This window comes from Penaeus vannamei, unplaced genomic scaffold (genome assembly GCF_042767895.1).
Source record: "Penaeus vannamei isolate JL-2024 unplaced genomic scaffold, ASM4276789v1 unanchor356, whole genome shotgun sequence".
Classification (NCBI taxonomy): Eukaryota; Metazoa; Arthropoda; class Malacostraca; order Decapoda; family Penaeidae; genus Penaeus; species Penaeus vannamei.
In genome coordinates, this window is record NW_027213360.1 from 110,001 (window position 1) to 125,000 (window position 15,000).

The 15,000-nt window shown below is 34.5% G+C and overlaps 1 protein-coding gene across 3 annotated transcripts in view; it reads right to left on the minus strand.

The window, feature by feature from the left end:
- The window catches only part of LOC138860964 (ras-related and estrogen-regulated growth inhibitor), a 102,299-nt gene that overhangs the window by 83,769 nt on the left and 3,530 nt on the right, over positions 1-15,000 (minus strand). For all 3 annotated transcript variants that reach the window (XM_070119564.1, XM_070119566.1, XM_070119565.1), the window contains exon 2: positions 2,609-2,707. In XM_070119564.1, the coding sequence (XP_069975665.1) occupies positions 2,609-2,705 (97 nt within the window). In that variant the 5' untranslated portion in view covers positions 2,706-2,707. The remainder of the gene's footprint in view (positions 1-2,608; positions 2,708-15,000) is intronic.

The window sequence follows — 15,000 nt, forward strand, 5'->3', positions numbered from 1 at the left end:
AGGACGTGATCATGACGGACCTGCCAAGCGCAGGGCGCCTCATCCCAGGTGTTCTGCCAGACGACAGAGCCAATTATGCGAGCCGGATAATAAAGACATTTTTGTGCTGCAAGTCCCTCGCACATTACGCTCCCACACCTGACTGACTGGGCGCAACTGTCTCCACTTATTAGCGACGCTGTCAATGCAGTAGGAACTAAAACAGCTCTTAATAACTTAATATGGTTCTCCTATAATTTTATACCTGTAACTCGAGCGTACAATTGACAGGAGTGCGGGTGGGATGCATAAAATCAACTACAGTACCTTTTAAAAATATCTATTAACAATACAGTGATAACTGCATGTATTCGAAGCTGCTGCTGAGGCTCCCACATGGTACGTCATAAGACGCTCATTAAGAGGAGAAGAATGTCTTACGAGAGCAAGTTACGAACTATTTTATCACCTTCCGTGTGCATCTAATAATCTTATCCGTTAAACGAAACCATTATGAAGACTTGCAGCTTATATTCCTTGGCAAGTGAACGTATGATTTAGTTCCTTCCCTCTGTATCGCCGGCGGGTAGAAATTGTTTTCACGCCTTAGCTACGTTCATCATCCCTCACGCCGTGCGCCCACCGCCATGGCCGACACAAACCATGGCACACCTTCAAAGGAAAGACGAAGCCGCGGCGCCAACCCGACCCGCCCTCAGTCGGCTATGGAATGAGGCGGATCTCCATCTTAGCACAACTACACAGTCAAGATCGGTCTTAGCTGTGATATACGACATCCGAGTTGAATTTATGAACATGCCTCAATTTCCCTAATGCTGCCAAGATGACGACTCATCAGATTCTGGCTCAGGCACGCGTAAGCCAAGCCCCATAAACCGCGGCTGGCTGCACCTCCGCCCTCAGGCGCGCTTCGCAACTCGTCCGATTCGTTCCGAGGCTTTGCAACTCGTCCGATTCGTTCCGAGCCTTCGTCCCTCTCGTTTCTGGGGCGTCATTTGTGCCCCGAGAAGAGGCAGCCACTCATGCGGCATTCAGGACGCGAATGGCCGCACGAAGCTCACGTTTGGTGTGGGAGCTCAAATGATGAACGGTATAAAACAAATGAAATATTCATGAATAATAAAACCTTGTCACTGCAGTTATCACACTTCTTTAGTTTATAATCTGCTCTTATATAAACCACTTTTATCTTTCATTCATTTTATTTATCGTGTACGTGAAAAGAAGAATGTGCTATACATCAAATCAGTTGTTAGAAAAAAGATGTAGTTATAAGAAACTGACTCTCCTCCTTTCGCTCAGGCGCCAGCGGCTCATCACTCAGAATCGGTGTTTACGCTGACTTGACTCTTAACAATATCTGTTTAATGATAAATGCCTGCGCGGGGCATCGTGAGAAAGCCTCAGATGGCATTCGTAAACAGAGCTTAAAAGGGAGCCATTGAGTGCCATCCTTTACTTCCCTCCGCGAACATCATCTGGAGCCGCCACGAGACCCGACTCGAGCAGGCGCGAGGCCGAGCGATGAGGCCGGACGCGGGAGGGAGCTATCGGCCGGACGCTTGCCTTTGCGGGGGATGAGGAGGATGATAATAGTAATGATAATAGAGACAATAAAGATAATAATAATAAAAATGATAATAATGATTGCAATAGTAATAATGATAATAATAGTGATAATGATAATAATACTGATCATAATGATAAAAATTATAATAATAATAATAATAATAATAATGATAATAATAATAATAATGATAATAATAATAATAATGATAACAATAATAATAATCATGATAATAATAATAATACTGCTTGTAACAGTAATAATACTGCTACTAATAATGATAATAATAATAGTGATAATAATAATAATGATAATGATAATAATAATGATAATAATAATAATAATGATAATAATAATGATAATAATTATAATAATAACGATGATAATGATAATGATAGCAATAGCTATAATAATGATAACAATAGCTATAATAATGAGAGCAATAATAATAATGATGATGATGATTATAGTATTAATAATAATAACGCTAACAATAATCATAGGGCTTTACAATTTAATTCCGAGAGAACCACAAACTATTCCATTGTGCTTGTATTGTGTGTTAATTCTTATATGATTGCCTTCCCTTTAAACAAAATAATAAGAGTAAGTCTGCATTTATCACCTACTCTGCTATGCTTGTCTGAAGGAGAGATTGCATGAAGATAAGACAACAGAATCTATGCCGCTGCACCAGCCGCGGTGTGCCACGTCCACCAGTTGGTGCGGCGGCCCTGTCTGCCAACACGAGGTGTCAGTCGCCTGGTGCCAACAATGGAGGCTCAAGGTATCTTGGTCTCTAGGTGTCAGTTTCTGCGTTATACTTATTCCCGAAGTATTCTCTTTCAAAATGCCTTATGAGACACGTATTTTCTGACGATTCATCGAAGCAAAGAACATGGAGTTTAGTTTTTCAATAAGAGGATGGTTCGAGATGCCGGCCTTGCACGGACACCGTATTGAATAAAGTAGGGTAGAGGGTCAACCGAGACAGCGCAAGGCACCGGAGAGCCGCCGCGAGGCCCTGCTGCAGATACTCACCGCTCTTGCCCACCCCGGGGCCGCCCAGCACCGCGATCTTCACCTCGGACAGCGAGGACTTCTTCCTCCGGATCCCTCGGATGGCGTTGCTCGTCATGCCTGGGGAGAAAGACGTTTATTAGAGGCATGCCATGGGGGGCGCAATCCCTGAGGGCAAGGGGTAGTGGGGGGAAGTCCACAGCGAAGTGCCCCATGTATTCTGCGGCAAAATACCTGCGCTATAATAAAGCTGTGGGTTAGAGTTTCTTGCTTTTTTCTTTCGGGTGAGCGTCGAGGAGAGTCACCGAGAGAACCTCAAACGCTTAGGACGACGCCGGGGAAGACACGGGGCGAGATGGCAGAGCGTTTGTTGAACATTTTGTAGGGAAGGGCTTTTCGTTAATGCTTGATTAGCATACTGTCAACAGCTCAGAACGATTAAAAACACACATATAGCACCTTGTATTACATTTAATTGCCATCAGTGACCAACGCATACACTCAAACGCAGTCTAACCCCAGAAAAAAAATATTGTTGAAGTAAAATTTACCAATCTGCATATAGCTTGCAATTTGTTTATGATCAGGGGATGTGTTGATGCCCGCCGACCCTCGATGCCGCGAATGGAGCAAACGTGCACATGCATTACTCGGGGACCAGGTACCTTTGAACAGAAGGCATTCGAAACCATTATTTCATCTGCTAGTAAACTCATTCCATTTGGAATCGGCTATCCAATTATGCGTTTACACATAAGTACGTATTTCGCCTGTCGTCGCCGCTCCTCTCTTGCCTCGCGGGTAGGCTTCCTTGGGCAGCGTGGCGCTGCGCAGTACGAGGAGAACAAAGGTCTGAGACTGGGACTCTTCGGACGTTTGCTCCCTTTTGTACCGGGTAATTCAGCCGCCCACGGCCGGAGGCAGGGAAGGTGGCCGCCATGCAGCCCTCCCCCCTTCCTGTTCTCCTCCCCCTATCCCTTTCCCTCTCTTTCCCCCTCCCCTCCCCTGCCTTCTCCTCCTCCCCCTCCCCATCTCCTCCCTCCCCCTTTGGCTTCAGAGCGGCATTCATGGCCTCGAGCTCAGGAATCTCAGCGTCTGCGGTCCTCCCTTAATTGCGTCGATCAACGAGCGCCTTCACGACGCACCGGCGGCGGGTCGTCGCCTTTTACGCCTTTTGTCCGCGGGCCGAGTTGGGCGAAGACATCTCTGCTAACATTTCATAAAAATGTTCTTAACTTTTTGAGCTAACTTGCTAACCAACTAATTAACCAACGCTACCAAAAGCACAACGTCCTTGGCGGAGGTAACACCAGCAATAACAGGAATCATAATAATAATAAGGCATAATGACCAGGGGACTCGTGAAGGTTCCACGGACAAAGTAGGTACTCTCTCTCTCTCTCTCTCTTGCCTTACTTCTACCTTTGCCCCATTTCCCTTTTCCTATCTCTCTCCCTCTCCTTCCTCCGTCCTCTTTCCCTCCCCTTTCTCTTTTCCGCTCGAATGAACTCCAAGTCCACACTCACATGGACTCGGACTCCAGGCATAAGATCCCCATTTGCCACGAAGCAACCAGGAGTCCGTCTCAGGGGGAACAGAATTCTCGGGTAAGAGGAAACGCAACGAACAGAAGGGCGAGCGGACGGGAGACATATACGTAGAGATAGACAATTATAACGATAAAACAATAAATTATGATAAAATAAAATACAAGGTAATGGTGATTTTGGTAATATGAAAAATAACTATAATGATAAGGATAATAATAACAGCCAAACTTGTAATAACAACAATAATGAAAATAATAATGATGATGATGATGATGATAATGATGATAATGATAATAATAATGACAATAACAATAATAACAGTGATGTTGATAATAATAATGTCTATGACGATGATGATGATGCTGATGATGACGATGTTGAAGATGCTACCGATGATGATAACATAAAGAAAATAATGATAACAATAACTACAACAACAACAACAATAATAACAATAATGATGATGAAAATAATGTTGATGAAAATAATGTTGATGATAATAACAATAACGATGATGATAACGATAAGAATAATAAAATTAACTATGATAATGATGATAATAATATTAGTAATAGTAATGATAATATGAGCAGCAATAGAATTGGTGATAATCATAGTAATGATAATACAATAGTCATACAATAGTATTAATAATAACGGTGACAACAGCAATAACAATAACGATAAGGATTATTAGTAAAGTTAATAGTAATATCGATGATATTGACAACGATAATACAACTAATGAAACATGCAATAATTATAATGGTAATGATAATAAAAATCACGATGATAATAATAATAACATTGATAATAGTAATAATAATAATAATAATAATAATAATAATAATGATAATAATAATGATAATAATAATAATAATAATAATAATAATAATAATAATAATAATGATTATAATGATAATAATGATAATGATAATAATAATGATAATAATGAAAATAATGATGGTAATAATAATGATAATAATAATGATAATAATAATATGGAGAAGAAGAGGAACAATAATAATAACAATAATAATGATAACAAATAATAATATTATCATTAGTAATAATACTAACAACAACAAAAACATCTATAATAATGATGATATTAATATCAATCATAGCAAATAGTAATAATAATGACAATAACAATAATACCATTAATAAAATGATGATCATAATGAAAATGATGGTGACGATGATGAGGATGACGCTGATAAAGATCATAATATTATGAAAATGATGCTGATAATAATGGTAATGATAATGGTAATAATGATAATAATAATAATAATAATAGTAAAAATTACAATTGCAATAATTATGATAACAATAATAACAATGATAGTAATAATAATAGTAGTAATGATAATGACGATAATAATGATAATAACAGTAATAACAATAATGAAAATAATGATACACTAGTAATGATAATGTCAATGATATTAATAACAATGATAATAACAATAACAACTATAGACACAATATCAATAATGATAATAATAATAATAACAACAATGAAAAGAAAAATAATATCAATAACGATAATAATAATGATACTACTACTACTGATAATAAAAATCAACATAATAAAATAATAGCAGTGTTAATCATGATAATGAAACTGATTATGAAAATAATAATAATAAAATAATACAAAAATGATAATGGTAAGAATAATGATCGGCCGCTTTGTTAGAACTGGACGAAGCCCGATCAATGAATGTTCTCATATACGGACATGCATACACGCAGATATAAATACATATATGTCTGTCTATCTGATAGATATCAATTCATCTCTCTATGTCCTGTAGATCTGCAGGTATAGACTGAGAGATAATGCATTTATTTATGTGTTTATTATTCATCATTTATTTATGTGTATATGTATGAATATGTGTATATGGCCGAATGACAATAATAATATCAACAGTGATAGTGAATATTTTAGTGATGATAACAATAATGATAATGAAAATAATAACGATAGAAAATAATGAAAATGATAATAACAATTATTATGATGATAAGGATGATGATGATGATAATAATAATCATTATGCTGATGATGATTATTATTATCATAATGATGATAATAATGATGCTAGTAATATATTTTAAAATGATGTTGATTACGATGATGATGATAATGGCGATAATGATACTAATAGTAAAGATAATGATAATAATGAAGAAATAGAATAATAACAATAATAATGATACTAATAGTAATACTGATAAAAACAACAACAATAATGATGATAATGATAGTAATGTTGATGATAATGATAATGAGAATAATGATAATAATAATAATAATAATAATAATAATAATAATAATAATAATAATAATAATAATAATAATGATAGTAATGATACTAATATAATGATAATAAAAGAAAATTGATAATAATAATAACAATAATGATAACAATGGTGATAATAACAATGATGAAAATAAAAATAAGAGTAACTGTAATAGTAATAACAATAATGAAAAATAATAGCGACACATGATTAGATAACAATGATAACAGTGACAACTGCAGTAACACTAAAATGATGAGAACAGTAATGATAATAACGATGATATTAATGAGAAGGGTGATAATGATAATGATGCAAAAACTAATGATACTGGTAATGATAATAATAATGATGATGATAATAATAATAATAATAATAATAATAATAATAATAATAATAATAATAATAATAATAATAATAATAATAATAATAATAATAATAATAATAGTAATGATAATTACTATTATTATTATAATGATAATAATAATACTGATAATTATAATGATAATAACAACAATAATAATGATGCTGATAGTAATAATAATAATAATAATAATAATAATAATAATAATAATAATAATAATAATAATAATAATAATAATAATAATAATAATAATAATAATAATAGTAATAGTAATAATGATAATAATAATGATAACAGAAATGATAATGGTGATGATGATTGCGATAATGATAATGGTAATAACAATAATAATAATAATAATGATCAATACGATAATAATAAAAACAATGATAATAATAATAACAAAAACAACAAGAACAACATTAATGCTAATAATAACGATAACAATAATGATAATAATGGAGTTAACAATAACATCAATAATAATAATCAGAGCAGTAACAACAACAAATAGAACAACAATTATTATAACACTGATAATCATAATGATATGAATAACAGTAATGATGATAACAATTATAATGATAATAATATCAAACAAAGCAACAACAACAGCAATAATGATAATAATAATAATAACAATAATAATAATAATAATAATAATAATAATAGTAATAATGATAATAATGATAGTAATAATACTAATAATCATGATGATGATGATGATGATAACATTAATGATAACAATAAAAATAATAATGAAAATAATGATAATGATAATAATAATAATAATAAATAATAATAGTAATAGCAATGATACTAACAATAATTACAATAATAACAACTGTATCAACGATGATTATAATAATGATAATAATAACGATGATGAAGGCAGTGCTAGTAGTATTGCAAATGATAAAGGTAATTATAAGATTACACATAATAATGATAATATGAAAATGTTGATAAAAATAATAACAATATGATAACAGTAATAGTGTGAAAATGATCATCACAATTATAACGATAAGGGAAAATGAAAGTGATAATAACAATGATAATGATGATAATATTTATAGCACTTATTAAAAATATAATGATAATAACGACAATAGCAATAGTAACAATAGCAATAATGAGGACGATGACAATGAAGATGATAATGATTATAATAATAGTAAGAGCAAATAATAGTTACAATAGAGATGATAATGATAACGGTGATGATAACAACAATAGTAACAATAAGGATGTTTGATATATTATTGATGATATAAACAATTTATTATTGCTCTTAATGAGAAATATGATAATGATAATGATAATAATAATACTTTTAATAATGACGATAATAATAATAATGATAGTAATAATAATGATAATAATAATGATAATAATGATAATAATAATTATAATGATAAATAACATTAATAAAGATAATAATAATAATAATAATAATAATAATAATAATAATAATAACAATGATAATAACAACAGTATTAGTAACAAAAGTAAAAATGATAATGATAATGATGTCGTCGACAATGATGATAATGATAGTAATAATAGTAATAATAATACTATCAATATACAGTAATATCAGTAACAATAATGATAGCAATAATGTTAACAATAAAGAACATAATAATAACCGTGATGATACTGAATAATGAAAATGATAATAGTAAGAATAATCAATAATAATAGTAAGAATAATAACAGCAATAGTAATAACAATAACAATAACAGTAACAATAATAATGTCAATAACGATAATAGGAAAGTTTACAATAATGATAATAATAGTATTATTAATGATTATAGTAATAATAATAATGATATCTATAATAGTGATAATAATAATGATAACAGTAATGATAATAATTCTTTCGATAATGATAATAACAACAAAACTAATGATAATGACAATAATAACAATGATAATACAAATAACAACAACAACAACAATAAAAAATTATAATAACCATGATAATAATGATAATAACGATTATGATAATGAGAGTGAAAATGCTGCTGATAATAACAATAATGATAATGATGATAATAGAACGATGACAGACGTAGTAGTAGTAATGATAATAACAATAACAATAATAATAACAATGATAGTGATAATGATGAAGATGGTGATGATGATAATAGTTATGATAATGAAAATGATGGTAATACTTATACCAATACTAATGATAATGATAACAATAACATAATAATGATAATGATGGCGGTAACGAGATAAGAATAATCATAATGATGATGATCATAGTAACAATAATAATAATGATAACAAAAATATAATTTATATTAATTGTTGTAGTGTACGGCTGCGTACGTCCCGACTCGTAGGATGATGTCATCTCCAGTTGAAGTCGCCAAGCCAAACTAACTATTTATTGTTAAACCTGAATATTGTAAATATGTAATGGCCGATATGCACAGTTTTTACTATAACGGTTTGTTATCGGATTTTCTCCGTATTCTTTCCTGTATTTATCTTTTTCTAATGTTCTTTCCTCTTGCCGACGTCTCCAAATTCTCACGATAACCACCGAAGGAGGTGACGGTCGTTACCCTGCTTCTTTTTTGTTTTTCCCCTTCCCTCTCTCGTCTGGTTGTTTGGATTGTCCAACTATCGGCTGGGTCTTCAGGCACCTCTTTTGCCTATATTCTTCTTTCGCGCCATGCCTGGGGCTTGGCCTGGGGGTTTCTTTCGGGGTATAAGTACTCGTGGTAAGGGGAAGGAAGAGAACTTCGGTCCTGACCTCTGTCCCGCACTTTGGTCCTTCGCGGTAACAATTTTACCTGTGTTGTGCTCTCGCTCGGATTTACCCTGGGATATACTTCACGCACGGATTTACCAGGATTGCTGTGTATCTCCTCAAAGCTAAGTGGTTGCTGGTTGTGTGTAGGAGACGACTGGTCTCTTTTGGACTTTAGCGTGACATGTTGCATTATCATCTGCAGGGTGCACTCTTTCGTGAAGTCCCGTGACATTTTTGCGTATTTCCCAGTGTTTGAGAGCATTAGGACCAAGTGATTTAAAGAAACACTGATTGAGGATCCGTACCTCCAGTGTATTCATTTTTATAACTAAGTTATTACTTAGTTTCCTTTCATTCCTGCCTGAGGATCCGTACCTCCTGGAATAAAGATCTTTTTAAGTACCATTACGTACTTTATCGTGAATTGTTTTGTTTCGCTTAATGCGTGGTTGTTGATTTCTGCTTGATCGTGTGGGCGATTAAGCAGTCTCTGTGATTACACCTCCAGTGTGACTTTCCCTTTTTAAGACTTAAGTCATTACTTCGTTGTATTTCGTTCGTACTTGAGGAGTCATACCTCCTGTACATATATATTTTTTTAAAAGTTAATGTTAATGTTTCCTATCGTCCCTGCTTGAGGATCCGTCCCTCCGGGGATAAAAGATCGTTATCAGGATCTTTTTACATATTTTGTTTGTTATGTTTCTGTTGATTTCTGCCTGACCTTGTGGGTGATCAGACAGACTTTTGTTGCTCCGTATCTCCTGATAACGAGCCCTTAGTATCACATGATACTTGATTTTTGTTGTTGTCGTTTGTTGTTTCGGCTGATTCCTGTCTGACCTTGTGGGTGTTCAGGCAGTCTTCGTGAATAGTCCCTTCCTCGACTTTTTCAGCCTTCTTATTAATCTATTTCTTAATTCTTTTGCACACAAGTACTCTTACTAGGTATCCGTCAGCATTAGCTTTGGTTTAACAGTTAACATCCATTTGGGTTGGATGTTAACAATTTAACGTAATTTAGGGACTTTGATGTTTTTATGCTGACCCCTAGTAACAGTACTTCTGGAGTTGGGACGCCAACTTAGGGAAGACATTTTTTATATCGTGGTAAGTTTATCTGGTGTTAATTTCTCGTGCATCACCGCCGCTGTGATAAATTGGTGATGCACACACCTTTGTCTACTTTTCATGACTGAAAAATGCCTGTAATTCCCTAGTGAGTGTAACTTGCTCTCTAAATAAACATCGTACCATCTTAGAGCTTTTACTCAACTCCAGTCAGAATAATTTATACCACCACTAAAGTTCTGGTTCTGACCAAGGTTAGATGCCTAAATCTTTCTCGGACTCGGGTCTCCTAAACAGCACATCGCTGGTTGCTCTGACATCACGCAATCCTTGAAAGGCTGTAAAAAGGCTAGATAAATCAGAGAATATTAAGCTGATATCAAAAGAACAGATTCATTTAACTATCTCTGTGTTCCCGCTCCCAGCAGGCGGATGCTCAAACCGAAGGGAAGAAGAAGAATTCTATGATCTTGCTTTTTTTTCTTCCAAACACGTCCACGCAGACGCTCAGCCTACGCTATCTCCCTTTTCACATCTACACACTTACACATCCAACATTCAGCACACACATTCTGTACTTTCTTTCCACCCTTCTCTGATACAACACCCACACCCACTTACACGACATACACGGTTCCCGAACCTACTAATCGGGTGGTGGCAGCGTGCCGTAGGCCTGGAACCTTACATCTGTTCACTGCAGACGAATCTTTCCCTTGAGCAAAAACTCTATATTCTCGGTTGAGCCCGGACTCAACCAGACAACTTAAAGTCTTCTGGGTCTACGCCCCGCTACAATTGTCATAGTGATGATAATAGAATAATAACAATAACCACAATGATAATGATAATAATATATTATGATAAAGATGATAATAAGAGGAACGGTACTTATGATATTAATGAAAAAATGGTAATACTATAGATCAGTGTTGTCCAAAACTGGGGTCCGCGTACCCTGGGGGTCCGCAACATAGATCACAGGGGTACGTGAACAATCACGCCTCACATCTCATAGTAAGTTGTGTAAGTATTTTTCAAGTATTTTATGATCAAATCTTCTTTTTTATTCGCGCATTAAATTCGAATTTATAGACCAACATTCCTGCAATCTTTCATAATTAGTATATCATTTGCATTACCCTAATTAAAAGTTTGTTTGGCCATGGTGGACGGCGTGCAAGAAGGTAATGGATGGTACAATAGGCGAAAATGTTTGGACAACACTGCTATAGATAATGATAACGATCATGATAATGATGATATTAATAAGATTAGTAGTAATTAAATTGTCATAATGATATCAACAACAATAATAATGATAATGATGATAACAACAATGGTGATAGCAATAATGATGATAATATTCATAATTGTAATAACAATGATGAAAATAATAATAGTAATGACAATATCAATAATAGTTAGAATAACAGTAACGAACATGATGATAATAACTGTAATAATGATATTGATTATGATAATAATAATAATGCGAAGAATAAAGATACTTATAATAATCATAATAATACTGTTATTAACAAAAACAAGTAGAATATAAAATATAGCAAAAGCTATAAGTAATGATTATAATGATAATACAACAATAATAACAAAAATAAGAGAAAAGAAAGAAAAACAACATCTTAAGGAGTAATAATATTGTTTTTCGTAAAATCAAACAACTGTCAGAAAACGTGCTCTTAATGTTAACAAAACAGCGAGTAAAGGCTCGCTGCTGAGAGCACAACTAATTCAATAATTCTCTTGCGTACCCGCGGGGTTCCCGTACCCTGCTTTCTGTACAGAGCAGATCTACAGCAGGGCTGTCAAACATATTTACTCCAGGGGCCACATTTCACCTTAGTATACACTATTCGTGCCAGATTATCATGAGTCGACGAGACGAAACGGCCTTATGATTGATATAAAAACATGAGAGGCTCTTTCATTCATTGCAGAAACAGTAATGGGAAATGAAAAACGTAGGAGTGTAAGTGGTGATCTTAAAAGAGGAAGGACTGGCTTAATTAATCATGTAAAACGGCCGACTGTGAGACTGAAATAGCAACTGTGCCGCGGGGCGCGTGTTTGACACCCCTGATCTAGTGTTTGTATTCGAGGTCCGCTTCGCAAGACTCGTCACTAGCTGTACATCGACTCTTAAATATTTGAAAATCAAGGGGAATAAGTGTTTAAACTCCTACTCCAACATAACCGATAATAACAAATGCACTACTTGACTTGGCAAATGACAGAGCGAGCAGCGTAGCACGCTGTTTCCGGCAGTGCGGGGGAGGACGTTAGTGTGGCGGTTCGGCAGTCCGGTCGTTGATGGAGATAAGTTGGCGCTATTGGGTGAGCCACACCTCCGCTGTGGTGTCGAGGGCGCGCTTTTATGTGCAGCTGTTTTACTTATTAAAATCATTTCCGCAGATAATTCGTTTTCAATATATTTTAGATTCATATGCAAGTTTGGCTTGTAATGAGAATTTCTGATGAATCATTATATAAATTGTTTACAGAACCAAATTTTTTCGCTGTTGCAAGGAAGCAAGGCAGCACACATCCTTTCCTCTTCCTTCTCTCTCACAGGTAGCGAACACAAACAGGAAATCCCCTCTCTCTGCATTTCCCTCTCTCCATATATATGTGCATGTATGTTTATGTATATGTATATTTATATGTATATGTAAATATTTATTTGTTTTATATATACAGTATGTGTGTGTGCATATGTATATGTATATTTATATGTATATGTAAATATTAATTTGTTATATATATACATATATATATATATATATATATATATGTGTGTGTGTGTGTGTGTGTGTGTGTGTGTGTGTGTGTGTGTGTGTGTGTGTCTGTATCATGTGTATGCAGACTGTTTCTTTCCCTCTTTCTCTCGCCTAGACAAAAGTTTAGTCTCGCAGCCAAGTGGCTGCCCCTGAAAGTAATGGCCTTGCGGCACTCATTCTGTATTTTTGGACGCCGCCACATTTCAACATCGCATCCTCAGGGGATTTAGGTTAATGAGAAATTGAAGAATAATATCATCTATGACTGCAAGGTAAGCATGGAGCACGTGCAAGAGGAGCGCCCTCAGCAAGAGAGGCAGCCAACGGAGGCGGGCTACCATCTCCCGACTGGCCGCCGCCAAGAACCACAATTATTGCAACAACAATGATAATGATAAAGGTAGTAGAGATAATGATACTTATTGGTATTATCATTACTATATCATTTTCATTAATAAAATTATATTTTCTTTTTTTTGTTCTTACCAATATTATAATTTCCATTATTATCATAATTATTATGAATATCATTATTATTATCATTGCTTATATTATCATCATTATTATCATAATCATTATCGTTATTAGGATCATTATCATCATAACTATTATCATTATCGTAATTGTTATATTCATTATCAATAAATGGTATTGATAATACCATGATAGTCACACACCAATGATAATGGTGATATGAACAAAAATGATAATGACAATAGCAATGGTAATAATAATGATAATAATAATAATAATAATAATTATTATTATTATTATTATCATAATGGATAATTATAATAATAATAATAATTATAAATGATGTTGGCAGCAATATAATGATAAAAATGATTTTGAGAGACAATAATGATGCATCATTATTGATAATGACTAACTTTGACAACTGCATTCATTATGGACGCCACTGGTGGATTCCCGGTCTCCATTGCCACAGTAAACACAACCCACCAAGACCGGTCTCGTTCGCAAGCACCGGTTCCTCGCCAGCCGGGAGCCCTTGCAACACTTTCCTTCAGGCCAATAATCCCACAGGCTAAGATCTCTCGCATTTACCAGCCCTAAGATCACCCTCTGCGTCGGTGATAGCTTTTATTATGAAATATCTTTAGCAAATAAAAAATAAACAATAACATATTGAAGATGAAGGTGGTGGTGATGATGGTGATGTTGATGAAGATGATGGTGATGAAGAAGAGGATGATGATGGTGGTGAAAATGATGATGGTGATGATGATGATGGTGGTGGTGGTGGTGATAATGATGTTGATGTTAATTGTGATGATGATAATAATGATAATGATGAGCATAATAATAATGATAATAAAGATAAGATAATGGCGATGGCGATTTCCTTCACCACTTGTCCGACCTGCCAAGCACGTGGCCGCCCTCCCTCCTCTTCTGTTCCTTGCCTCTGGCCAGAGCAGCTGACTGGGTTTCGGGGAGGGGGGGGGCGAGACCTAACAGCTGCACACGAGCAAGACCGGAAGAGAATGGGTCCGGATGTTGTCCCTGG